We start from the raw sequence: 25,915 nt of genomic DNA, 5'->3' as shown, positions 1-25,915 counted from the left end.
TCTGGAGAAAAGACATCCATCCCTACAGTCATGCTGCTAGCATAGCAGTTGTATTAGAAGTATTAAAAAGTCAACACAAAGCCACATATATTGTGGTACACTGACATGTACTTTGTGAGTACAATGCTAACGTAGTAATAAAGGATGCACAATAACATTGTGTCCCTACACACTGTGCTTTGCTCGTCTTACTGCGCCGCAGGTTACAACACAGAGGTAGATCAACAGTGATAGATCTCCCTGCTTATAACCCGGGGAGAGGTGGGGGCATCCTGGCCGACGCAGGGGAAGGACAGCAAGAGGAGGGGAAACAACATTAGCAATAACAGATGAGGAGATGGAGAGAACACCTCTAAAAAGAAAGTTTATTTAATTTATGCAGGCTACGAACTGAGAAGAACACAGTGTTAGTCCTGAGGATTTTAACATTGTTTAGACTCTCCTGCTGGTAATTAGCCTTGTTCAAAACTGCCACCCAGAAAGTAGCAGCAAAAACCCAAAAAACTGAAATCCATCTCCTAACTCCTTTGTTTCCAGGACCGGGCATGGCAGTGCCACCAGAAGCTGCATGCGTGTATGAGATTGGTGATTTGGTGCCTCAAGTCCAGTAGCCCCACGCCGGGTATGAATCACGGCAAGGGGCCGCTGCCCTGTCACAGCGGCTACAGATCAATGATAATTACCACCTTGACATGAGTACGCTTATTACTGAACAGGATCAGGGACAGGGGCCCGAGCTGTGGTGGCCGTAGGGCCCGATCGATACTCCAGGAATAATGGCTCTCTGGGGCCCTAGATTGGACTTTGCCACTAAACAAGCCATTACAGTCGCACGCATGACAGCTTAGGTCTAGATATGCGTCCTAACTCTCCTTCTCCTGGAGGCTTCTCTCTTAGAGCCCGCCTCACTATGGCTCCCACATGCCTCAGTACTCAATCTTGTCATGGACTGTTATGGGCAGGCGAGACACATGCCTCTGGCTTTGAGACGTGTTAACCAGAAGTGAGTGATTATGGGAAGCATGCTTCTACAACACAATGTGCTCCTGTGCCGGTGAAAAGGGCCTTGCAATGTGACCTGGTGATTGCCACTGAGTATAGAGATCAAACACAGCTGCACCGGTGTGTGTACACATGAACATACCCGCACACACACACAGGCACAGGCAAACAAAATACACACAAAAGCAAGCACATCAATGCGTATAAGTGATGCTGATCCGTCTATGGCAGCCCTCATCTTCTTTTCTCTTTGATTTTTACCATTTCCCTCCTCCAGATCCCTTGTTTTTTTCCCTCTCCTTTTTTAATCCGGTCATACCTGTAATCGGGCTCTGCGACAGGAAACTTCAGAGAATCAATTAGTCCTCGCCTCATCCGGGAGCCAAGACGATTCCTCTCGACTTGAGCCGCAAACTCCTTCTATCAGGAGTCATTCTGCCTGCCTAACACCCAGACTCCTCTCTCCTGAGCCCGGATAGGTTTGACTCTAAGCCTCTAAAACGTTGACAACCCAAAGCGCCTTTCTCTCGGCAAGCCCTAACCGCCTGCCTCACCCCGGCCCCTTCTCCTCTTTCTAACCGTCGTTGCTGCTAAATAAAGAAGGATTTGTTTTTCCTCCACAGCAGAACTGTGATAATGATGCAGCGTTGTGGTGTTTCATCCACAATTTAATAAACAGTCCCTTTTAAAAGAATACAAACTACATCTTGCGTTGAGGCTCGATAAGAGTGGATGTGATAGGAGAAGCTGGTGACTCCGGGCCTTCCTTTGTCCCGGAGAAGTTAGCCGCTGAAGAGGCAGCATTGTGGACGGTGTTGTTTTTAAATGCTGCCGCATAGCACAAAAGGAAATGCAAACCTGGGACTCTTCTGCTGGCTACAGCAGGCCCTCGAGTGGAGTCTGGAACAAACAGAACATTGAGGGGTCAGATTTAATCCCCCCGCCCCTGCCTTTTGTATTCAGATTAAAGACTAAGGAGGATTTGCAGGAGCCTGGAGTCTCTTGTTAAAAGACTGTGTTCTCCACTTAACCTGCAATTTACCTGTCACTTAAGCCTGCTGCAGCGATCATCCACACCTCTCGTAGTGAAAGCGGCTGTTATTTTTCTGGGTTTTTTTCTCCACAACTCTGATGAAAGGCTTTATGTTCACTTGAGCATAATGAATTCCCTGACAGATGCTGATTAAAGCAGCAGCGGTTTGTGAGAGATACTTAACACTTTAGAAATAAGCACTAGTGAGGTTGCCACTAGTGTGTACACACATGTACACACACGTCTACTTGTAATAAACCAGAAATCACTCCTTGACCACTCGGGCTGTTCTTGATGAGGTTGAGGCTTGTATTCTCTAGAGTGCCGTGAAAGAGATGCCTGCAGGACGCAGAGCCGAAACACATTGTGAAGCTTCTCGACTTGATTTGTATTGCCAACCCTCCTCATCTGCTCTACTGAAAAATCCTGCCATGGAAACCTGACCTTCTTTTTCCCTCCATAACCCTCTCCCAGAGGCCAAACATGATTCATCTCCCCGAAACTAAGTCAGGGGAATGAATGAAACTGCCGCCATCATTCTACCCCCACCTCATCCATTTCATCCTCTCCTGTGAGTTGTCTTGCCCTCCGCCGGACGGCCATAACGCCCCTCTAAATCTTCCTCCTGAACAGAACTTGCTGGGTCCACGGCAGCAGTAAAGTGGACCATTCATTTTCACAACACAGCCAAAAGGAGTAATGGAAGTGATGTTGAGACATTATCAGTCACTCACTGGCTGCCAAAGCTCTATGAGCCGCTCCTTTTTTTTTTTTTTAAAGCATGTGCAGATGCCCACCAAACAACCGCACAGCTCTTGATGGAGCTTTACACGAGTCTTTGATACGTCCCTTAATCTCCACTAAACTATCCCACTGGTTTTAACACCCTTACGCATTAGCCTATGTCTTATAACTTAAGAGTTTATCGTTACGCGCTAAATTTAGACGCCCTTTCTTAAGACTCAAGGCAGCTTGGAAGCTGTGTGCATACAGCGTGCAAAAATTATAAACCTTCCGAAACATAACAAAGGGTGTGAAAATGTTCATTGTTTTAGGAATCAGCACCTTCTGCCATTGAGCCACAACAGATTAAAACAGTTTGGAGGAACAATCATCTGGATGGAGGAGATAACTTTTCACTTGGTTTGCGTGGACATTCAAATCCAAAAGAAAGCAAAACTCTTGCAGTAAGCTGGAAATGAAGCGCAGGACCAAAAACAAAAGTCACTCATATGCTGAAACCCTCTTCTTGATTTCTTTGTGTTAAAGAGGATCACTGTCTGTGTGCCTTATTTATAGAACGTTTCCCGTCCTCTGTCTACTGCTCTCTCCTTTTCCTCATCCCCTTTTTTCTCCCCTCTCAACCAAGCCGGTTCTCTCTGGTGCCCCGTGAGAGTTGCCGTCTTTATTCTGGAGAAACCCACCTGTCCGCCTGCACATCAAACCCATCCCCGGTGGGCTTCAGTGTTAAATTCCAAACTTAAAACCCATTACTGAGCCATCAGCTCACTCGTAATGCTGTCTAACGACCTCATTTCCCTAAGTGTCAGCCCCGTCTGTCACCAGAGGCCCTGTCAGCTCGGCCGCCCATGTCCGAGGGTCCCGGGTGCTCTGAGGCATCACTGCCATCGCAGTGCACCTCGTCTCAGCCTGTCCTCATCAAAAACAGGATAGAACGCTCAATCTCTGAAAATATGTCAAGGCAAAGTGACTGGGGACACAGGGGGTAAGAGACTTTGGAATGAAAGTGCTGGGTATTTCATTTACCATATCCACTCTATTAGTCAGAGCGGCACAGTCAATCAGGGCCCCATTTTGATTCGAGGGGAGTCAGGGGAGAGAATTGGGACACAGCAAAATGGCTGACGGTCACGGCGTGGCTATTCCAGCTCAGCCGAAATCAGTTTGAGGAGTCGGTGTGTATAAAATGGATTATTACCATACGGATCCAAAAACGTCACCGCCTGTCCTTGTTAAGCGAGCAGGCAGCACTGAGCATGTGCAGGGAGGAAAAGTGACGAGAGGGGGCAAGGTTGAGCAGGAGAGGGTCGGAGCCGATCGTGTGTGTTCATGCATGTGTGTGTGTGTTCACTGTCTCCTCCCCAGGTGCCTTTCTGTGAAATGATTTGGTAAATATGGAAAGGGGCCCCTAGGCCACACAGGCCCGGCCCCTCTTTAGGAGTGGATAATTGACTCCTTTTCCTCCTTGATAATTCATTGCTTGCATATGCCAGCTAATACATCAGCTGAAAACTGCCCTGGCCCCTCATCTCCCTTGACAGACACACACACGCACACACACACACACACACACCACCACCACCACCCAGAGGAATGAGCGACTGCAGGGAGACTGAGCATAAAAAATGGGGATGACAAATGGGAGCACTTCTAGATCTATGAATGAATTATGTCTTCTAAATACCTTGAGCAGAGGCAACTGTCAGCCGGCGTCTATACTAATCTGGGACAAAATATGACCAGCTCCGCATTAAAAAGGAGGGAGCAGGGCTGCTAGAGAATGAGGCGAGAAATGAACGAGCAATCAGGCCATTAAAATGTGGTGTCTGATTCAGCTTTGGTGGACATTTGCACATTTATCATGAGATGGATATATCCTCCCCCTTTTGTCAGTTTAATACGGCCCCTTCCATTGAAATAGATTGGGATTATTCCAACAGGACAGAGATATCATTTGTTTTACAATAGCTGAGTCAGCACTCACAACAGTCATTAGGAATTAAATCATGCCGGCTGCTGTTTAGAGGGACAGTGAGAAGAAAGATAGAATTAATGGCACTTCATTTCAAGAGGTGGGACATGAAACGGCTGATCTACCCGACAACAGAGGTGGGACGGAAAGACAAATGGCTTATACAAGATGCAGCAGAAAACCAGATGCGAGCCGGGCCTGTGTACAGGAAGTTCAGCGTGCATGAAACACTTCGGGCCACTCACCTGGTGATGATTGTGTTCACAGAGGGGGTCAAAGACACTGTAACCTTGCTATTGTTCTATCTTCGGGTTATCTGGGAATGTAGTGTATTACCTGTGGGAAATGTATTTTTCAGGCAGCGGTTCAGAGACGACCTGGCTGCGGTTTCAGGGCCGCAGGAGGATCGTCGCATCCCTCTGCAACGCAGCGAGCTGCAGGCAGGCAGAGGCCCAAGGACGGCGCAGTGCGGCCAGGCACTTTGAACAAGCGCAGTTACAGGCCGTGATGCATTCAAGGCCAACACACTTTGGGATGTGGGAAAGAATGAGATAACCAATCAAGAATAAGGCAATAAGCACAACTTGCATGGCCTTAAAGAGTTCCTCATGTCACTCACAGAAACACGAACATTAAGGATTTTGATGATACAGTAGTTCACTTCTTTATACATTAAGAAACAAATTATGAGATGGTGTTAAACTTAGTGGTGATGGCTATTTAATTCCATAGTACATCATTCATTTATTTACATTAAGACACACTCTGTGCTGAATAATAATTTGTCTGATATGGTTTTTCCACAAAAAAATGTATTTGCTTAAAATGAAATCTACTCCTTTTCCCTCATTGAAAAATCCTGAACACATGAATATGCAATTATTTTCATTTCAAACATTTAACTACTAGTTGTCACCTACTTCACTGAAAAGTGCATTCTCAGTATGTGTGCACTGGAGGCTTCAAGTTTCTTAAGTGTAAACTGCATGTTGAACCACGATTGGTTTCCAAACTAGTTGTGACGTCACAATATCCTCCCGTATACGTACACGAGTCGAACTGAGGTTTAAGGTGAGCACAGAGAAACTTTCCCCCTTCAGCAGATGAATGTGAACACAGCCTTCGAGTGTCAAACTCTGCACATACATCATTCTGCACAGTGAAGCTCAAACAAACGTGAAGTAACAATAAGCAAAACATATTTTTGAGAGGAGGGGGACTTTAAATCTGCACTTTCTATGAGGGATTCAACACTTTGCTAGCTTAGCTATACCTAGCTGTCTCATACAACAACCCTGCAATGACACTGAGAGGTGTTTTTAATTCTCATTTACGTCAATGAGGGTAAATATTAGAAACATCTCTCAGTATGACGCAATACAATTCAACAGCAGCAAAAACTGCAGCCTCTGAAATGAACAAAGTTGATTCAGCACCTCTCAGTTTCAATAAAACTGAACAAATGACCTTCATGAAGGAAGCAGTTATTGCAGGACTGCGTTGGTCTAAGCTAGGTGTATCTAATAAAATGTAACAGAGTGCATTTTCTTGAGAGATTGATCCTTTTTGGACCAAAAGACGAAAGGTTTCTTGACAGGGTAATGTGTGAAATATTTTAAGACTATGCTTTAATTCAAAATTCATTATAATTCAAAATCATATCAAAGCCAAAGACTGCATCAAAACAAACCCAGTAAATGTCCTGTACCTCAACATGAACACACGGCCATCTTCACCTGGCTTGGAAACACCGTGTGAATGGCGATGCTGCCCTCTGATGGCATAACTCAGTACTGGAGACAGTGAACTACAGCAATATTTTCCCTGTTGTTTAATTTGGAAATAATCTATGTTTATAAGTGTATTTCTATTTATGGAGAATAACATGAAATATAATACTAAACTTTAACCCAAATGAAATTACCAAGATGTCTAATTAATGCATGAATGATAGTGAAAATGAGAGGAAACAAGAGGATGCGTCTCAAAATAAGAACATCTCTTAACTGGCATTATTATCTTGGTTAAGTTCCTTCTTTTGAAGCACCAGGATACAAGATGAATGATTCCTGTTTTACCACTGTAAAGCATTCCTTCATCAGTAGTCTTGCTCTTTATGAGCACTAATAGGGCCTACTGTCTTCTCTCCACAAGGTGGAGTCATAAGACCAGATACAGCCTGATCTCTGTCAATGGAGCTGAATTCTTTTGGGCTCATTTTCTGTCTTGAAATATAATGATGAAGCTCCACGGATAATAATTTATCAAACTGTTGCATTTGATCCCTGTTAATTGTTACGCTCACTGAACACGTTCCTCTTCTTCTATTAGCTATTAGCCTCAGCCTGAGCCTTTTGTGAATCATTCAGCTCTCACTGACACTTATGTGATTATGAGCCTTCAGCCTCACTATCATTATTAAATTCACAAATGATCACTTTCATGAGTGGGGTGGATTGGAATAAAGATTGCCTCGCAAATTACAGCCTTTTTATGTGTTTGTCAATGATCAAAGAGGTTATGCTGCCAGTGATATTTGAAGAATAGTGTATTAATCAATATGAAGAACAACAGAGAGCAAGATGCCGATGCGGCTGCAGCATGACGGTGTCTTTACAGGAAACACGAACATAAGGGTGACACAATTAATCTCTTGCTGTAAACACACAATACTTTTTTCGCTCAGAGCAACGTGACTTTGTTACTGCTTTGGTCAAATGAATTCAACACATGTAGCTTCGTACTGTAACGCTTAATCCTGTGAAATATGGTGAAATAACCCACAACAACGGCCTCTGCTTCGAGCTTGGACCAGAGCCCATGGTTGTTGTCACAGCAGCGTGTTTGTTGCTGTTAGAGTAGAGAAAGGATTCCCATAGGGAGTGTGAAGTACTGGGGACTGGCAGGGACCCGGGTCAGAACCTTGTCCTGCTTTCCAGAGTCATTTTGGAACATTGGAGTTTTTCTTTGTGCCTGGAAACTCTCTCAAATATATCACAACATTCAAGTAATGGTCAAAGTTGTTTTCTGTCTATGCAGAGCTGAAAGGATGGCTGTAAACCATGCAGCACTCGTGCTCGCTCACTTCTGACATATGTACATTTTACATTTCTACATACTGAAAAATTGCACAGCTCACCTACACATTGGGCTAATACACATTTTAGCCTTTTGATAATCATATTACATGCTGTGTATTCATATTTGTAGTCTTTCTGCACAACCTCAAAAGTATGCCACACTAGATTTCACAGCACATGTTGTTTAAGCATGTGACAAATAAAACCTTTCAAGAGCACATAATGATGTTCTGCCGAATATTACAGTATGTTTCCTGTTGGTGAATGTGAACAAAGGTGGTGTCAGTTATGAGAGAATAAGTCCTGAAACGTTTCAATGTCTTATTCATGTATGTAAAGTGCGAGTAAATGCTCAAAAATAAAAGTAGGATAACTGTGGAGGCTTAATAAAATATTGTTAGTGAAAAAATACAATAACCTGCACTAAATTGATTTCACTGTGCCATCCTTCAGAGCAACATGACCTCATTACTAGTTTAGTAAAACAAGTTCAGGTTGCCTAGACATGTCATCCTCTTTACAGAAACACTACCGGTCGTATTTCTGACTCACAGGTTAACTACAGACACCATTCATAAGGCTTGATCCACACACAAAACAGACCGCAATAACAGCAGGCGGCGGCTGTCCTGTTATCTTTTCCAGCGGTTGAGTTGTATGCGGGGATCACACTGTGTGTCTTGCCGTGTTTGTGGACAGCAGATGTATAATGGTGAGTAAACAAGGCTCTCGTCTTTGCCAGCAGCTGTTGGGTCCGATGCCAAGTGATGGGCAACGCGTTAGGAAGGAGCTGTTTGCTCTGCCGCCGCTGGCTTTTCTCAGATAACCGATGAATTATTTTCTCAGCCTGTGGAGCCTGACATGTATGTGCTATTGTGTTTTTCGTGGCTTTCTTTCGGTGCATGCTGCACAAAGTCTGTTTTAAATGATCAAATCCTCACCAAGCCATAGCTATTGATTTTACAAGGTTTTGAACAGAAACACGCCATGTAACTGACAATCAAACAAAATTTCAGCTTTATTTATAAAACGTATGGGTGCCCCGAACATGTACAGACAGTCTGCAGTAACATAATAACAATGGCACTACAACATGACCTACACTAATCACTAATTTAATATTCATCTAGACACCGACCTCGACTCGCTCACTGCAGTGGATGCAAAAAAAAAAGAAAAATCATAACAGTTCTGTCAAAGTGTGTGAACAATGGCTGATATTTACCAGGCTTACACAGGAACAGCTTTCATGACTCAGAGAAGCTTGGCTGGCTCATCTTCTCCCCCAAATGTTGTAAGATGACAAGCACTAACCGCAGTCCATCCATGGGGCGAGAATGCAGGATAATCTGCTTTAACTGGATGTTTTATACAACGAGAAGTATACAAACAGGCACTTGGATTAAGGTATTATCTTTCTGTTCTGGGAACATGTAATGTACATCCAGGGACTGAGCAATAAACAACGTATAACAACGTACTGTAACACACTGAATAAGCTACAACCAGGGAGGTTTTGCACAACACATTTTCATCATGTAAACAGCAAAACAACTAAACACTCAAACAGAGAGTGTGCAGAAGAGAGTCCTTGCTACGTAGAGGAAGTGTTCTGAGCGGGCAGCATCTGTGTGGGAGTGGGCTCCTTGCTGTCAGAGGTCAAGGTGGGGTTATCTCCGGGGTCACCCATGTCAGACATCTCTGATATGTGCAGCCCACCTGCTCCATCCTGACAGCCGGGCGGAGCTGTGTCGCCCCCGTGGTCGGAGCTGGATTTGTGAGAGGAGGTGGGGGAGTTGGTGGGGCTGAGCTGAACGGCCGTAGTGTCCTGCAGCGTGTGCTCGCTCGTCTCCACCTCGAACGCTGCCGTCCCCATCCGCATCAGCCCCCACTTCTCACCTCCTTTGGCCTTGTGGGCCATGTGGGCCGGGGGCCTCCTGCTGACCACACAGCAGGCCGCGAAGAAGGCAAGGGCTACCAATAAGAGCAGAGGCCCAATGACAATGAGGGGGTTGCCGGTAGGGATTAAGGTGCCAAAGGTGAAAGCTCCCACCAGGGTGATGTTGATGCCGGCCAGCATGATGCACAGGCCGCAGGCGCAGCACAGGGCCGGGGAGGGCAGGCTCTGGTGCTGCAGGACGCGCCGCTTGGGGACCTTCATAGGAACAGACGGTCTGGAGGGTTTTTCAGGTAGCACCATGTCTCATGGAGAGCTGTGTGAGGCCCAGAGAAGCTGAAGATCAATTCAATTCAATTTTATTTATATAGCGCAAAACCATAACAGACGTTATCTCAGGGACTGTACTCTTTACAATATTCTTTACAGAGAGCCAACAGTTCCCACCATGAGCAAGCACTTGGAAAGGAAAACCTCCCTTTTGTCAGGCAGAAACCTCAAGCAGAACCAGACTCTGGGTGGGCGGCCATCTGCCTCGACCTCGATCAGACGACTGACTGATCACTGAGCTCAACACCTCAGAGAGAGACAGAGAGAGATGAAGGTGAGGTGCCTGAAGAGGAAGAGCAAATGTGTGAGGTTTTAGAGGCTGTACAGCTTTTATACACTTTAAATGTTTCTGTGACATTTTATTTTCATTTTTACGTTTCATTTAAAAGTAATTCCTAAAATGCTACAAAAAAAAGGGAAAATGTGTTTCAGTCATAAATTTAACTCAGCAACTTTAATCAGTTACACCCTATGAGAAAGGTTTTCACATGCAAACAGCAATAAATAACAATAAAAACATGTAATGGATGAGGAATATACCACTAACACTATAAGTGTTATTCCTAGTGATAACACTGTCATTATCAAACAAAACGTAAGCGACTCTAAAATCACTAAACCACATCGTCCTTACTGCTGCTCACGCTACCAGACTTGCACAGACAATTTGCACTGAAAACAACCACACAGCAACATTATCACGTGATCTTATCTGAGTCACGTACCTTCAGATCAGACCCACTTTGGTGTTCGTCCCTCCATCATCTGGTGCAGGAGCCGCGGAGCTGGAGGTGATCTCTCCCTCCGGCAGGTGGACAGTGAAGTGAGCTGCTGCTGCTGCTGGCACATAACACATGCGAGTTATAACGAAGAGCGGCCACTGGGGGCGCTACTGGGCTCTGAAACAAACGGTCCAATCAAATCACAAGGCCCAATGAAGCGATGAAGTTTTGCATGTGTGAACTGAACACATCAACATCTGATACAACCAGGATTCTCTGAGACATCAGTGGAAACACAAAGACACAGGATGGGTGGTCTTGAATGTTACTTCTGCTTCTTGTTTCCATTTTTAAATTATGATGAAAGTTCAGTTGTTGTTTGGACATCTGGTGGAATGTAACTAAGTACATTTACACAAGTACAAACTAAAGTTAAGATTTTTGCATATGAAGTACTTAGAAAATATGATGTTTTGTTATGAATGAAACTACCCAACAGTTTATAAAAGTACAGCTGAAGCAATTAGTTGATTAACAGTTGGCAACTTTTTTGATAATCGTCATTTTTAAGCAAAAAAGTTGAAAGTTTCAGTGGCTCCAGCTTCTCAAATGTGAGGATTTGCTGCTTTTCCATCTAAATTTTTCATTTTAATGTATTTTTCATAATGTTGAGGTTTGGACTAATTTCTGGACAAAACAAGCATTGTGAAGGTGTAATTTTGGGCTCTGGGTAATTGTGACAGCATTTCACACTATTTTCTGAAGTTCAATCAGAAATCAATCAATTCAAATCAAAGAAATTAAAAATTAGCTGCAACTCAACCAGCTACAACAGCAAAAGCCTGCTTTTACATAATGAATGAGTAATATAATATATAACTTTTAATGCTTTTAACACTTTAAGTACGTTTTCCTGATTATACTTATTTATTCTTTTACTTCAGTAACATTTTGAATGCAGGACTTTTACTTGTAACAGTGTGGTGTTAGTACTTTCAGGTAAAGGATCTAAATACTTCCTCCACCTCTGCATCTGGGCCTTCTCAGCTCTTACACAGATTCAGTAGCCACATGCTGGATACACACACTTCTCCTCTGCTTTCAAACAAATCTTTACAAGGACACAGCTTCCGTCAGAGAGATGCTATCTCGTCAGCGTCTGAGCAGGTTAATCACACCCTCTTCCTGTTCCTCCACCTTCCTCTCACCCAGTACAAAAGGAGCCTCACTGAACAAAAGCTTCAGAATGAAACCACTTTTACTCGTACGGAGGAGAGAGCCATTTGCTCATAACTCCTGAATGAGATCGTGCAGTAAAAGGCAATAACTCGTTTAAATGATGTAACACAGATTAGATATGAGAAGATGTTGAGTATCTTTTTATTGAGAACACAGCATACCAGTGAAAACACGCTCCACACTGAGAGCATTATGCATAGGACCCCATAAGACAAATTTCAATGGGACTCCATAATTGCACACCAATTACTGTATCTCATTTTATGCCATTACAGGTTGATGGGGGGAAACAAACAACTCCTTGTATGATTCATAATGGGAGTGAGGGGGCTTTAAAATAGCAAGTGGTTGTTTCCTAATGTGTGTATTCACTCTGAGCACATCTCCGACAATTCCTGCCAGCCTATGAAGGCCGTTAGTTGCTATAGGGATGAGGTGTCCATGGCAACAGTGTGAAATCAGGGGACATGTCATTTAGCAGGCCACACATAAAGTTAACAGGGTCAGGGGAAATAGAAGTGATAAGATATAGACAGGGCCCTCAATGAATGAAACAATTACAAAAAGTACAAATTTTTTTTTTTAAAGAAAGGATCAAAAGTAAATACCAGAGACTTGATGGACCCAAGGAAATCTAGGACAGATAAGTCTTAGCATGGTTAGTCCATTATGCTTTCCATAGACACACTCAGAACCAGTCACAGAACCAAAGATACAAAACTGAACAACATACAAATACTTGTATAAAAATAAATCCCTTCAACCCCGGTCTGGAATCCTCTATCTTACTACAAGGTGTAACATCAACTATCCACAAACCCACTTTAAGTCTCATTAGCTACATAAAAGCAAAACAAATTCTCACATTTCAAGTCACTCAGACTAAAAACACTCCGAGACAACAAATCAATAAGACAATAAGACACTAAGCAAGTCTTTTTGGGATGGCGTTACATTTGTACAGTACAAAACGTGCAAAGACATGGTGCAAAAACAAGCCTGAGGTAATGCTGGACTCTAATGAGGATAAAAAGTTGTTAAAACTCCTTAAAAGATCATTATTACTGCAGGTGTCAAATTCACATTGCTGGACCAAACTGATTATTGACTAGAATATTCTCCTTTTCAGATAAACTAGATAACTGACTTGTGTTAAAGTACATCAGTGCTACAGGTAGCTTGTGTTGAAGTGAAAACTAGAAATGAAATACAAAACTATTTGATCAAAGGGGGTCTTCTCCAAGATCAATTCACATTCCTGCGCTTTCTGTAAGTTCTACATAGCCTCAACAAAATGCAGAAAAGCCCATTTCCAGAGATGGACAGTCTCTTCTAAGTGTAGTCCATTTTTTATCATTTGAACCACACACACACACACCCACACATCAAATCACATACACTGACGTGCTTAAACAAAACAGAAATAAAAAGATAGCTCATCCCTTTCCTCCAGTGACTGAGAAACAAATATAAATAAAATCTATCAAAATTAGATAATATTGCATGAGGACAGCAACAGCAGCAAACTGTGCTGAACCGATGTAATGCTGTGTTGATAATGATATGTACTGATTAGATATTTAATACAAACTGCTGGCATTAAGAGTGGTTCCTGCTTTATTGGGGTCATCTGAAATATTATCAACACTGAATAGAAAATAAATCAATCCGTGAAGACTAAGTGTAAAAGTCAACCCAAAGCTATTTGCAAATGAAACAGTTCTTGCTTTAAAAATCAGGCAGCTTAAAACAATTCCTGGACAAATCTCAGGAGTTTCAACTATGTTTTCAATTAGGAGGCGGTGGCAGAGGATTAACTGTCCTCTTGGTGATCCGACTCTGTCTAGGTGATAAGATTACTGGCCAATGGGAAAGAGCCTTAACACCAAGAGCAATTAGTAACCTCTGATACTGTGATCCTACAAGGCTCCCTGTGAAAACAAAAAACACGCACACACACACAAACAAACAAGGAGCAGGCAGAGGCTAAAATCAGTGGGAAATCATGAGGAGGAGGACTTGTACTGGTCCTTCAGGCTGCGAGGTCATCCGATGCAGGTGCGAAGTCCCTGGTGCGCAAGGCGTTGGACTGCGCCCGTCTGCGGGCCAGCCTGGAGTTGGAAGGAGGCGAAAGCCTCATGGAGCACACGATAGCTCCGACGTCCTCCTGCTGCTCGTCGTGCTGCGATAGCTGCCGGTTGAAGGCGATGGCTTCTGCTGCAAACTGGGTCAGGTCTTTGGTGCTGCTGTTCCTGGAAGAAGACAGGAGGCAGAAAAGGATTTTAGACACAGTTGAAGGTTTTTAATCATCTGTACCATCGACACACACTGTGTTCTTCCTGCCCCTTCTCATTCACTCAAACTCAGAAGTTTTCACACCTAAAAACATAAGCTTTATCGTCCTATCAAAAAAAAGAATACAGTTGAGTCTGTTGCTTTAATCTGTATTTTATTTCAAAATGCTAATATTCTGTTTAAATCACGGTACAAACTACATAAATACATTAGACTTGACTTACCTCTGTAGAACATGAGGAGTTGGAAGACCTCTCTCTGGAGCGTTCTGTAAAATGAGAAAATGAATAATTGACCTGAAATCACAGCTTTCAATAAAGTAAAATAGCACTGAGTGATACAGTGGTCTTGGTACAATGGTAGAGTACCAAGTACAAAACAGTGATTCTGGTGCACAGATGTAATGTTAACCCACCCCCTGCACCCAAGGGTGCTTGAGGACCTGAGCAGCACTGAGGCGCAGAGTTGCATCCCGAACCAACAGCTTGGATATGAGATCCTTGGCCCCCTCTGTGATGTGATCCCAGTCCTTGTCTGGAAACTCATACTTGCCCTGCTGGATGCTCTCGAACAGGTGACTCTGAGGAGACAAAATGACACAACAGCCTGTGAAGCTGAGGCAGAGGTAAAACTTCCTCCGTGGACCAGCATTAGAGTGCCTGTATGTGAGTGATATCTATCATGAAGCACACATCAGTCACCAATTATGCTGCTCCTCTAGTGTCTCCAGAGCCAAGAGATTACATATTAAAACCAGACTCAGGTGATAACAGAGGAAAATGATTCATGTCCAGAGCTACAGATGCAGTCACAGCCAAATCAAGCTGCACCGCCACACATGTGCATTTTGTCCCTGATGGCTTAAAAAAAATTAACTTAGGCGCATGTACTACGATTACTGTTTGTCTATGTACGACTATGATTACACATTGTTGGTTTGCAACTTCCCAAACCAACAATCCGCCATTGACAAGTACTTCATGCTGTGATTGGCCAGCTGTGTGGAAGTGAGAAAGTAAGCTGGGTTTGAACTTCTCCCTCTAGCTCTGTTTTTTTAATTTGTTACACAACTATACACAACTGTACACAACTGTCTATGGCACTTTCTGTGTGAGTAACCGAGTTAACACAATGAACACCTTTCAAGGGAGACTTTCAGAAAATGTGCGCCTTATATTTCCAATGTGGCTGTTTGGATCTAATCAGAACACTTTTGATTCCAGACATGGTGACACAACACAAAAACTGGGTGATGAAAGAAAGAAATAAGCAACCAAGTTTTGTTACTGCTGTTGTAAAACACAAAAACATTCATGTTGTACCTTCCCCGGCAAAAGCAGTAATATCATGACTGTGACCTGGTGAAATAACACTGTTTCAGGATGGTGACAGGGGAGGCATTCTGAATCTCTGAGCTGTAAACACTGCAGGAAGTGAACACTTAAAGGAGTGTCAGGTGAGACAGACACTGAGCGAGCAGAGAGGCTGAGAGGGCGAGTGTACCTGGCAGGTTCTGCAGGTTTCTCCTCTGTCCCAGCCACAGTCGGTGCCACAGTGGCCTGTGAATGGGGGGCTGCCGCTCAGCAGGATGTAGAGGATGACCCCGAGACTCCAGAGGTCACAGCGCTTGTCGTAGAAGGAAGCCTCATCAGTGAACACCTCCACTACTTCTGGAGCCATGTACTCTGCTGAGCCACACTAAGAGAAAAACACACCAGAGTCAGGTGACTGTTATCCATTAGATTCTGTTTGTTTGTTTGTATGTGCTATGAATTAAAAACTAGACTGTTACCGGTGTGGTGAGCTCTGGAGTTGTTATGGGCGTACAGGCACTGCTGAGCTTCACTCCACTTCCCAAGTCAAAATCACAGATCTTTACTGGGGAAACCTGAGTAGAAAGATAGAGGGAAAACATTATTATATTATTATACTCTATATCTCTAGGAACAACTAAAGTCCTTCTGAAAGCTTCCTGTCCTTTGAAAGCTACTTACCCGATCAGTGTATTCACAAAGGATGTTCTCCAGCTTAAGGTCTCTATGGGCAATGCCTGCAGAAAAGCACATCGTCATCATGACAGAACAAAACAAAATCCACTGTTCTTCTCTTTGCACTTTTGGATTTGCCGTTTGGATGTTGACTTACCTTTTGTGTGAAGGAAGTCAAGAGCTTGGGCAATGTCCCTGACCACCTTACTGGCCTCCAGCTCATCAAAGTGCTTTCTGTTCTGGATGTGTGTAAGAATGGAGCCTGAAGGAAGACAAGACAATCAGCAGCAATCAGCCTGTGTTTATAAAAACTAAGTGTATGCTGATGTGTAATTATTGAGTTATTCATTTATTCTTACCTCCACGCAGCTTTTCAAATACCAAATAAAAGCAGGAGCTGTCTTCAAAGAACTGGATCAATTCCAAAATGTTCCTGGATCAAGATATTTCCCAATGTTTAGAATCTGTTTCCCTCTGTGTTGGTTTTAATTTGGTAAAAAAAGAATCCCATCTAAACGCACTCACCTGTTTCCTTGACACTGGTAGAGAGTCTCCACTTCTCGAAAGACTCTGCTGCGGCTGTGCCCTGCACTCTTTTCTATAATCTTTGTGCCACAAAAACAGACAGAAAGCTATAAGCTGCCTGTAAACATTTTGATTTCACAGTATTAAACACAGCTGGCTTTCAATTATTATGCGTATAATTCTGTTCTGTTTGTGATTCTGTCTGTTCTTCTTAGTTTTATCTTTCAACACTGCGTTGCTATAAATAAGCTTTGTGTGCTCAACAAACCTAAGAAAATGCATATTATTTTTTTTGTTTTATATTTTAAACTTTGAAAAACTTCAAACTTAGAAAAAGTCTAAGAGTTTAAGTAAATAACCTTTCAATTGGTTTGATAACCCTTGTATTATTTATGCAAATAAATGTATCTAAAAGTATTTCCACAACTTTCTGTGCCAGAGTTCTCCATCTGGTACAACACAAGCCAGATTTTGCTAAAGATGGTGTTAATTTAGTACACATTTTACATCCAAGCCAAGTACAGAACAACTTTTTAAAAACTCTGAGAAACTGCATCCAACAAGCCGCCTCAGCATCGCCTCAATCATAATGACAAACTTTTATAAATGCCTTCCTTGGTTACCTTGTATAGTGTTGCCTACAAAATGTCCTTACTCACCTTCACAGCAAACTCCTGTCCATTCTGCAGACTTATACATCCTTGAACTTTAGCATAAGCCCCCTGACCAAGCACCTCATCTGTCAGTTTGTAGAGATCTGAAGAAAATGTGACAAATGAGACTGCAGTAGGTTTTGGGTTATCTTTTGAATAAAAGATAACATTTTCCTTTTTGTTTTTCATATACTGCACAGTATGTATCAATAATATCAGCTTCATTACCATCAAAAGTGCCTGTGAGGCTGTCTGTTGCTCTAGTTCTTTTCTTCTTCTTTCTTTTCGCTGCATCTGGGATGTTCACTGGCTGGCTTTTCTCAATTTCTGTAGCAACACAGAAGAACCCATATGCAAGCAAATTAGTTAAAACAGTACAGACTTTGCCAGCGTGTTACTGTGTGCACCATAAGTTTCAGTAGCTCCAGAGCTGTTGTACCTGCTGGGCCTTGTGAAAGGTGCTGTCTGTCCTCTGAAGCGACCCCCTTCTCCTGAATACCCCCACAGCTCTGCCCCACTTGGCCCACAGCCAGGGAGTTACCCTGTAAAAGAGAGAAGCAGGTCACATGGGAAGGGGGAGAGAGGGAGGGAAAGTGAGAGGGTAGCTAGACAGATCAGGTGGTGGTGCAGTAGAGAGAGTGCGCAGAGGATAGATAATTCTCACACTTTGTTCTTAGTGTTAAATAGTGACAAATTAAAAGTATCCACACATATAGTTCATAAAAACCTTCTTACAAAAAAATGACCCACTGTAATTATATGGTCGTATAACTGCCACTACAACCTGCTGATTATCTTCCCCTGTGGCAACCTGCCAAAACAGTGGCCTGACGAGAATACAGGAAACACAATGACAGGCCTAACCTCTCCCTGGATATTACCAGAAGCATTTACACAACCAGTCATAGTGCATGACATGACAGTGATGAAACTTCTACATTTGTGTTGATAATCTTGACAGTCTGCGGACTACTTTCTGGCAGCCTGACCGTATCTAACACAGCATGTTTGAGGAAGATAAAGGTTTTGAAATAACAGTCCATATCTTACCTGGAGAGAGTGCTGGAAGGCTTGCAACTCCGTCATCATGATGTGCCTCACCATATCTGCCAACTGAGAGTACATCACAAATACTGAGTTCATCTGGAACAAACTGCAGCAGCAGCGACATAAATATACACAATAACAAGTCAGTTCAGTTGGTGGTTTCTGTAAGAGGTCTCCCCCGTCTTTTCACTCTCAGTGTCAAATTGTGTTCAGATTTAGTTGCTGTTATTAAGTGACAGAAATGCCGCATGCGGTTCAAGTCCAGTCTGTTAAGGTAGGCTTATCCTTCTGCCAAGTAAAAGATGCTACGGTACGTTAATGCATTGGACTGCTGTTAAAGACGTTAGCATTTAGCTATAAGATCTAGCATTATACCAGCTCAAAGTTATAGTAAATTGGATATCCGTCTGTTAGCTTAACTTACTGTTGATGTCCTTAAGAAACTCGGCAGTTACCAAGTGTGTAATGTTACCGACAGCCAATACAGCAGCTAACAATAGCCATTCTGCTAACGTAACACAAATATAGGCACCCTTACCCAGAGAGAACAATGTATAAAAACTTAACCAGACCAAAGCTAGGGTTAGCGTTAACTGCTGACTGTGTAATCCGACGACGTTATGTTATTGTCGTTAGCCATAGCTAGCTAGCCAGACCCCGCTAGCTTGTCCTACGATTAACCTCAGTTCGCTACTTTGTTAAGAGGCCGGTCAGGTCTCGTTAAAACGATAATATAAATGCAATAAAAACACTCTTCTAACCTGGACTCTGTGTCCAAACCAGCCAAATCCCCTCCGTCAAAGCCTCGGACAGCTGATATAAACATCCATTGCTAGCTGAGATCCATCAGTCAGACAGCCAGTGACGTACCAGGCGGGAAACCACATGAACAGACGATTGCCCCGCCCCCTTCTGCATACCTCCGTCTCCCATTGGTCGAGAATACAGCTACCACTGCCACGTCACTTGGCTTGATTTCCCGCCACACCCCAATCCACGTAGTGGGGATTTTTTGTGCATGATGGTGACCTTTATTTACACATGCATATTAGAGGTTTGGCAGGTCAGCACTGAAAAGAAGAAGTACGGCTCACGCCACATACCTAACATATTTCATCATTATTATTTTGCAGTTTATGGTTTAGCACTGTCTGCATTTGAAGTCTGTGTTTGTCTGTGTTGGTTTTGGCCTGAAACTAAATTCAGCCTGCGTAGCAGACTAAATCTTAAAAGCATGTATATTATTAAAAGAGTTAAAAGAATAAGTATTCATCTTGTTAATATGCTGTCTGTTTATAGTGTTGACTTTGAAAATGAAAAAAAACAAATCGTGACCATGACCCAATATTTTTGTGGTGCAGTGCAATACATAAAAAAACACATTTGCAAAAACACTGATAATTTTTAGGTTGCATTTTTATGTTCAAATTACAAAAACACTGACATCAAATAAAAAACAAACTTTCATTCAACAAAATAAGACTGACAACACTGTATATAAAAGGTCAAACATAAACATACATGCACAGGAGGAAAGAAAAGGCATGAGTACAGAAGATGTAGTATTATAAACCAACACAAAGTCCTATAATAATGGCATCAACCATCGTACTTACGGTAAGTAAAAAACCTCTGTGAAGGCACAGTGCCACCATCTGAAGAAGTGTGGTAAGTCCCAGTTATGCCTAGAAAACCAACTTTATGTAAAATTGTCCTTTGTTTTGAGTGTTTTGAAGCCGATGATTTCTCACGGGGCTCAGATAATGCCAAAATGTAAACTCCTTTGTCCATGTGGTTTTGTTTAATTGCATATCTTCTCTGTCATCTCTTTCTGTAGGAAAGGAAAACAAAGGACATGTTCAACACATCAAATTCATATCGTATGAGGAGATGAATGCTTGTTATGAAGTGCAATCTACACTTTCAATACGAGGAACATTATTTCTTATTGTGAGAAAGAAAGCTATTGTTCTTATGAGACCAACAACAAAAAGAATTGCTATACTAAAGGTGGGACAATAAAACAGGGTCTGTTTACTCGATGTATCTCTTTCACAGTGTGTTGACATAAATGTCTTATCCCTGTTTCACTTTGGGAGGGGAGTTACACAGCCCGGGCTCCATAATGATGATAACTGAAGCCTTTTATTGATGCTCGGAGCCCCATTCTCCATCTGCTCATATGTGATGGAGGTCCCTTTGTTGGAACAAAGCAACAACTGCAAAAACTCATTACATGACTGCACACAAGTCTGCAACTTCTCTTATGAGGATTGTTGCTTCAAACCGAACCATTTTCTATAAAGCAGTTAACGAGTTTCTTTCATGATGGAAAATTGAGGGGAAAAGTGAACGCATATTCCATTCCTTGTGTCAAATGGAAATTATTATTATCTTTCGGAGAACACAGTTCATGCATTGTATGTCCACTGGAAAGCTGAGTGATCATGAAGTCTGTGTGGCTTCAGTAGTTAAAAACTGCTGTTACTTTCTTTGCGCTGCATGTGCACTGTCCAGGAAAACACACTGACATGAAGAGAAAACTCAGCCTCACTGCGCATGCTGCACGACAAGGCTATAGATGGCAGGAAGGCTAATATTTTCCACTAGACTGACAATTATGAGCGTGATACTGACAACCCTCCCTATACAAAAAACATCCATCTGACCCTCTTTCTGCTGCGTCCTGTCCTCACCCTCACACATCTGAGCTCATGCTATTGTCTCACCAGGGGCTCCAGTTCAGAGTGATCAATAAGGTTGAACTCTGAGATGAAGTAGTAGTAGTGCTTGTAGCAGGTATTGATGTGGGCCTCTGCACCCATGCTGCAGATGCTGTCAAAGTGATGGATGTAAACATGTACGAACACCCTGAAGAGACGGCTCAGGATCTTCTTGCACACCTGCTGGAAGTTCTTGGGGAAAGGTACACCTAGTGTGAAGAAAAGAGAAAAGTGTTACAGACATTAAGAGACTTCCACCTGAGAAATTGTTTAATTAGATCTGAGACAAAAATGAAATCGCTTTCTATAACTGAAACCATCATTTAGCAGATGTGATATACTGTAGTCTTTGAGAAGTAGTCAGTGTCTTAATGAAATCTTGCATGGACAATATATTTCACTGACAAGAAGTAATTCCAAGCACAACCTCTTTTCAGGTACTGGGTTGATAAAAGTGGACATGAAAGAGAAAAGGTAGAATAAATGTTAAATAATTCTCCATTGCACCTTTATTCAAAACAACATAATTTTTGGTTGCACGAGGCCTCAGACAGTCCAAAAATGCTCTCTATGCTTTGTGTGAACTAACAAAAGCTGAAGCTGAAATACTCTTTTATATATTTGTAAATTTGTATAATATATAAAGGTGCAGCGGAGCTGTGGTTTTCAGCCAGAGGTACATGGGGTTACGTCTGCAAGAAGCTCAGCCTATTTGACAAAAGAGAAACTAAGATTTGGGAAAAAAAGAAGATCAAAAATGACCCACGTATTTGTGTTTAGGAGGAAAATGAAGACACAACTAAGATTATAAATTGGTGTGAGTCTGATCTTTTGTATAGTTTCTGCCACAACAACCAATAACATGAAAAGTTGTGCAAAAGCTGTCAGAAAAGTCACTTTGAATGGTAGTAATACATACGTAAGATTGACAAAATCTACTGAAAAAAAGAAACAGGTCTAAACATGCCAACTGTAGGATCATTATGTCTTATGTGGATCAATGTTTCAGGAAGCCACCAAAGCCACTGTGTTTTCTCAGAACGGAAAAACTATCAATTCCTTGACGCTGTCCCATCTAAGGAAGTGGCACACTAATGAGGGGTTGAAAGGGCTGTGGGGGCACATAGCACAAAAACTACTGTGCTAGAGCACATTGTTCCACATCTTATGATAACTTTATCCATCCATTTTCTGTCCCTGTTTAGTCTTGTTCAGGGCCATGGGCGATTGTGCACACATGGGGCAAAAGGTAGAAAAACACCCTGGACATCTATCACAGGCTCGCCAATAGAAAAAACTCATTCACACCTATGGGAAATTTAGAGCTTTCATTTCACCTGACCGACACAGAGAAGCTCCTGATTGCTTCAAACACAGTGCCACTTTGGTTTCAGTGCTAACCGCTGAGCCTGAGCTCACTCCTCCATTATGCATGAAATTCTCACTTCTAATAAATGTTGATTGTCAAATCTGGTGCTGAGATAAAATAACACCACAGTTACCCATTCAATCTCCTCTAAATGTCAACCTTATTGTTTAATTAACCTCTGCTTGAACTTTATCATCCCATTTGAGATGTTAATGAAGGGGAACAGCACTGCACTGCAGGCTGACACTTCAGCATTGATGAAGCACAAGATCAGTGCAGGCAGCAATCAATCATATATTAGGTTACACACTCGATAATAGCCTGACGCCTTAATTTGCAGACTCCTCACACACCTACTCTGGTGGGGAAGATATACTCATTATTGATGAGCGACTCTATCCAGTCCATCAGCAGGTTCATGTACTTGAGAGCGGGCAGCTTGGTGGGTTTCTTGTAGTCGTCACCGTCCTGCCACCTGTACTCGTACCTCAGCCCCCCAGACATGATGGGACACGAGCGCTCGGTGCAGAACTCGCTCATCGTGCCATAGATCAAGTTGATCCTGTTAAAGAAATCCACCACATGAACGGCAATCCAGTCGTTGATGTTCTCTCCCTCCGGCAGCTGAACCACTTTCCTCAGGTCCAAGCCAGACTTGAGTGAGGCCTGGGCCTTCTTGTAGAGTTCGAAGCGCTGGGTGCCTGGCTCAAACCGTTTTCTTGGCCTGAATGTTTTGTCTTTGCTGAACACTTGTCCAAGACACAACGCCATCGACTCAGTCTCAGGGATAAGGGGAGAATAAGCTCTCCAGAATAATAATTAGTTTGGAGTTTGATAAAGTGTGACCTTCCTGAGAGATGGAACCAGGCTCGGAAACCAGGTCACAAGGGGTCAACGTCTGTCATGTAAAGATTGCAGGGAGCTCCTGTTTTCAGATGGCGGGACGTTTCTGTGAAGCAGAACAAAGAGAGAAGTCAGAGGCGTTTTCCTTTCCTGTCAAGCCACTGATTTTGGCCAGAATGATCCACATTTGCATATGACCAAAACATCAAAGGCATCAAACTACAAACCATACATATCATTGTCCGAGTGTTTATAAAGGGGGTTTGCAAAAAAAAGGCATCTGCCATAAAAACCACAAAGTAGGCATGACATTAAAGTTCACAAGCCAAATATTTTCAAGAACTAGATCATTAAAATGACTCATGAAGGCCAAAGTACATACTGCAAAGAAAACTATGGACAACTCCGTGAGTTCATCCCAAATGTGCCTTTACTGCCTCCACTGCTCTGTGTGACCAACATGACCTTATCACAAGATTGTCAGTTGCACCCATTGATAAAAATAGCCACAGTTTCAGTCGTTTGTGGTCAAATTCAGCCCACTAGAGCATCTAGAGCAAGCAGAATTGAGAAAATGAACGGCATGCTGTGTCGATGAAACAATTCTAGAGTACTGTGAGAGAAAAGGTCCACAGTGCATTGCTTGCTTTGCTCAGACACAGAGCTATGTGTCAGAACATTGGGGTATGAAGGTAGATGCTAAGGCAATGAAGCTTTAAGTTTGCTGTAAAAACACTGAACATTACAACTGATGAAAAACACAGACTGTCAGTTCCCCCTGTGGGAAACGAATCTTGGGATGTGAAACACAACCAAGACATCATTGACAGATAATCTTTTCCCTGATAGCTGTTAACCATCTGGCAGATAATAACACACTGATCAGGAGCATGAACTCACTGAATGGTTACGTGTTATCATAATAAAACATAAATGTCAGCATTTGAATATGAATTGAGTAGGTTATTATAGGAAAATAAGGTGGGCAGTTTATAAGGAATAAAGTCACAGAACTGAAAGGGTTACGTTTTATTGTGTTACACTGAGTTGCGTGTTTCCATTCAGTACTTTGGAAGACAGTAGTATGTGTTGCTGCCACAGATTTGACAGTGCAGTCACATTCAAGTGGCCGTGGTTGCAACATGATACTATATCCGCATTTGTGTCCCATTTTGAACTGCCGGCCTCAACATTTCCTGTGGTTGTTTCTCTGTGACTCAAATTAGCAGAAGTTTCTGTCTCTGTATTATCATCTGTGCTCACATTGTAGACCAAGCACTGATACTGGTGTTTGTGTTGAGTATCACATTTCAGACTCCTCATGCGTCTGCTTATAGCTTGTAGTTTTGCTGGGTTCTGGTCAACAATTAGAGCAACACTTAATGATTTCAAATGGAAACATCATTTGATATATGAGAAGAGTACTTTTTCTTTCCACTAGCTTTCACAGTCATAAAATTCACCACTGGGGGAGCATGAATACGTGGTCATGAGATAGCTATGAATGTGTCCATAACAAAAGGGCTTCTGAGAAAGGCTCATAGTGACAGTGTTTCATTCAGTACTCGATTCAGGGAGAGACAGCTCCAGCCAAACATTACATGTGGACACTTTAGTTTAGTTTAGTTTGTGTAAAAAGTGACAGCATGTGGGACAGAGTGACTTTAATTCTGATCACTTTACGTCCCCCTGCATGCCTGAACAGCCCCATACTTAAGCATGTCTGATCACGTACTGTTGGCATACTTTCGTGGTTGTTATGGAATTTGCCTCTCACTCTGCAGTCAAACAAAAATCCTCTCAAGAGTCGTCACATAAATGAGAGAGAGAAAAAAAGGAAGCATTGCAAGTCGCAGTAAGCAGAAATAAAGGAAGAGTCTGAGGGAGGACGAAAACAAGAGATTACAGAGTGGAAAAAGCTGTCTGCACTGTACCTGGCTGAAATCCCACAGCAGAGGGTCTGGAATGTGGTGGAACGTCGTGGGACGTTCGGGTAGGATTCAGGCTCCAGACCGCTTGACTTTAAACTTCCCTGTGGAGGACAGCTCCAGCTGCTCTGCCCCCCCTCTAGCTCCTCTGGATCCTCTCCTCTGCCGGACGGCAACAGACCGAGAGGCTCCAACTTCACTCAGCAGCACAGACAACACAGTAAAGAGAGAAAAAGTTGTTTGGCTTCTCTTCCTGTGGATGATGTCACATCCTGACTTTGTCTACTGGGCTCTGCTGTCTATGTGTGTATGTGTGTGTGTGTGTGTGTGCGTGTGTGTTTCTGTACGTGGGTGTGAGTATGGAGGACCTATAAAGTGAAAGAGTAGAAGGGCTGGAAAAGGCCTTTCCAAACCCCCACTCAGGCCTCCCTCTTTTCCATTTTTTCCCTTTCTTCTCATCCTGTAGGCAGAGCAGCCAGCCCACCAAAGGCCAGCCCACTGCTAAAGGTCCTGAGAAAACAACCCCTC

The 25,915-nt window shown here is 42.8% G+C and overlaps 3 protein-coding genes across 3 annotated transcripts; all 3 read right to left on the bottom strand.

Moving 5' to 3' along the window:
* Nucleotides 1–9,422: 9,422 nt before the first annotated feature.
* LOC139287399 (transmembrane protein 275-like) lies at nt 9,423–10,028 on the bottom strand. Its single transcript, XM_070908411.1, has one exon. It carries the CDS (start codon nt 10,026–10,028, stop codon nt 9,423–9,425), a length of 606 nt encoding a protein of 201 aa, XP_070764512.1.
* Nucleotides 10,029–12,128: 2,100 nt separating this feature from the next.
* On the bottom strand, nt 12,129–19,376 carry mknk1 (MAPK interacting serine/threonine kinase 1). Its single transcript, XM_070908410.1, has 14 exons — nt 19,286–19,376; nt 18,528–18,590; nt 17,917–18,019; nt 17,706–17,804; nt 17,484–17,581; nt 16,825–16,904; nt 16,659–16,732; nt 16,457–16,561; nt 16,306–16,361; nt 16,104–16,199; nt 15,815–16,009; nt 14,727–14,891; nt 14,536–14,579; nt 12,129–14,268 (listed from the first exon to the last, which is right to left on the bottom strand). Exons 2-14 carry the CDS (start codon nt 18,579–18,581, stop codon nt 14,049–14,051), a joined length of 1,389 nt encoding a protein of 462 aa, XP_070764511.1. The 5' UTR covers nt 18,582–18,590; nt 19,286–19,376; the 3' UTR covers nt 12,129–14,048.
* A 593-nt stretch (nt 19,377–19,969) lies between these two features.
* Nucleotides 19,970–25,534, bottom strand: mob3c (MOB kinase activator 3C). The gene is made up of 4 exons (XM_070908957.1): nt 25,394–25,534; nt 22,970–23,565; nt 21,254–21,456; nt 19,970–20,355 (listed from the first exon to the last, which is right to left on the bottom strand). Exons 2-4 carry the CDS (start codon nt 23,385–23,387, stop codon nt 20,326–20,328), a joined length of 651 nt encoding a protein of 216 aa, XP_070765058.1. The 5' UTR covers nt 23,388–23,565; nt 25,394–25,534; the 3' UTR covers nt 19,970–20,325.
* Between the last annotated feature and the right edge of the window lie 381 nt (nt 25,535–25,915).

The sequence above is a fragment of the Enoplosus armatus genome, chromosome 7, assembly GCF_043641665.1.
Source record: "Enoplosus armatus isolate fEnoArm2 chromosome 7, fEnoArm2.hap1, whole genome shotgun sequence".
Classification (NCBI taxonomy): domain Eukaryota; kingdom Metazoa; phylum Chordata; class Actinopteri; order Centrarchiformes; family Enoplosidae; genus Enoplosus; species Enoplosus armatus.
This window is presented reverse-complemented; position numbering and strand designations above follow the sequence as displayed.

Bases quoted from the DNA above. Each gene is read 5' to 3' on its own strand.
- LOC139287399 (XM_070908411.1), bottom strand. From the start codon at position 10,028: ATGGTGCTACCTGAAAAACCCTCCAGACCGTCTGTTCCTATGAAGGTC.
- mknk1 (XM_070908410.1), bottom strand. From the start codon at position 18,581: ATGGTGAGGCACATCATGATGACGGAGTTGCAAGCCTTCCAGCACTCT. The intron at 16,562-16,658 runs GTAAGAATAAAT...GTCTTCCTTCAG, and splicing joins ATTTGAAAAGCTGCGTGGAG to GCTCCATTCTTACACACATC. The intron at 14,580-14,726 runs GTGGGTTAACAT...CTCATTTTACAG, and splicing joins AGCACCCTTGGGTGCAGGGG to AACGCTCCAGAGAGAGGTCT.
- mob3c (XM_070908957.1), bottom strand. From the start codon at position 23,387: ATGGCGTTGTGTCTTGGACAAGTGTTCAGCAAAGACAAAACATTCAGG. The intron at 21,457-22,969 runs GTGTGTGAGGAG...TCTTCACACTAG, and splicing joins TATCTTCCCCACCAGAGTAG to GTGTACCTTTCCCCAAGAAC. The intron at 20,356-21,253 runs GTGAGACAATAG...CCTTTCCTACAG, and splicing joins ACTCTGAACTGGAGCCCCTG to AAAGAGATGACAGAGAAGAT.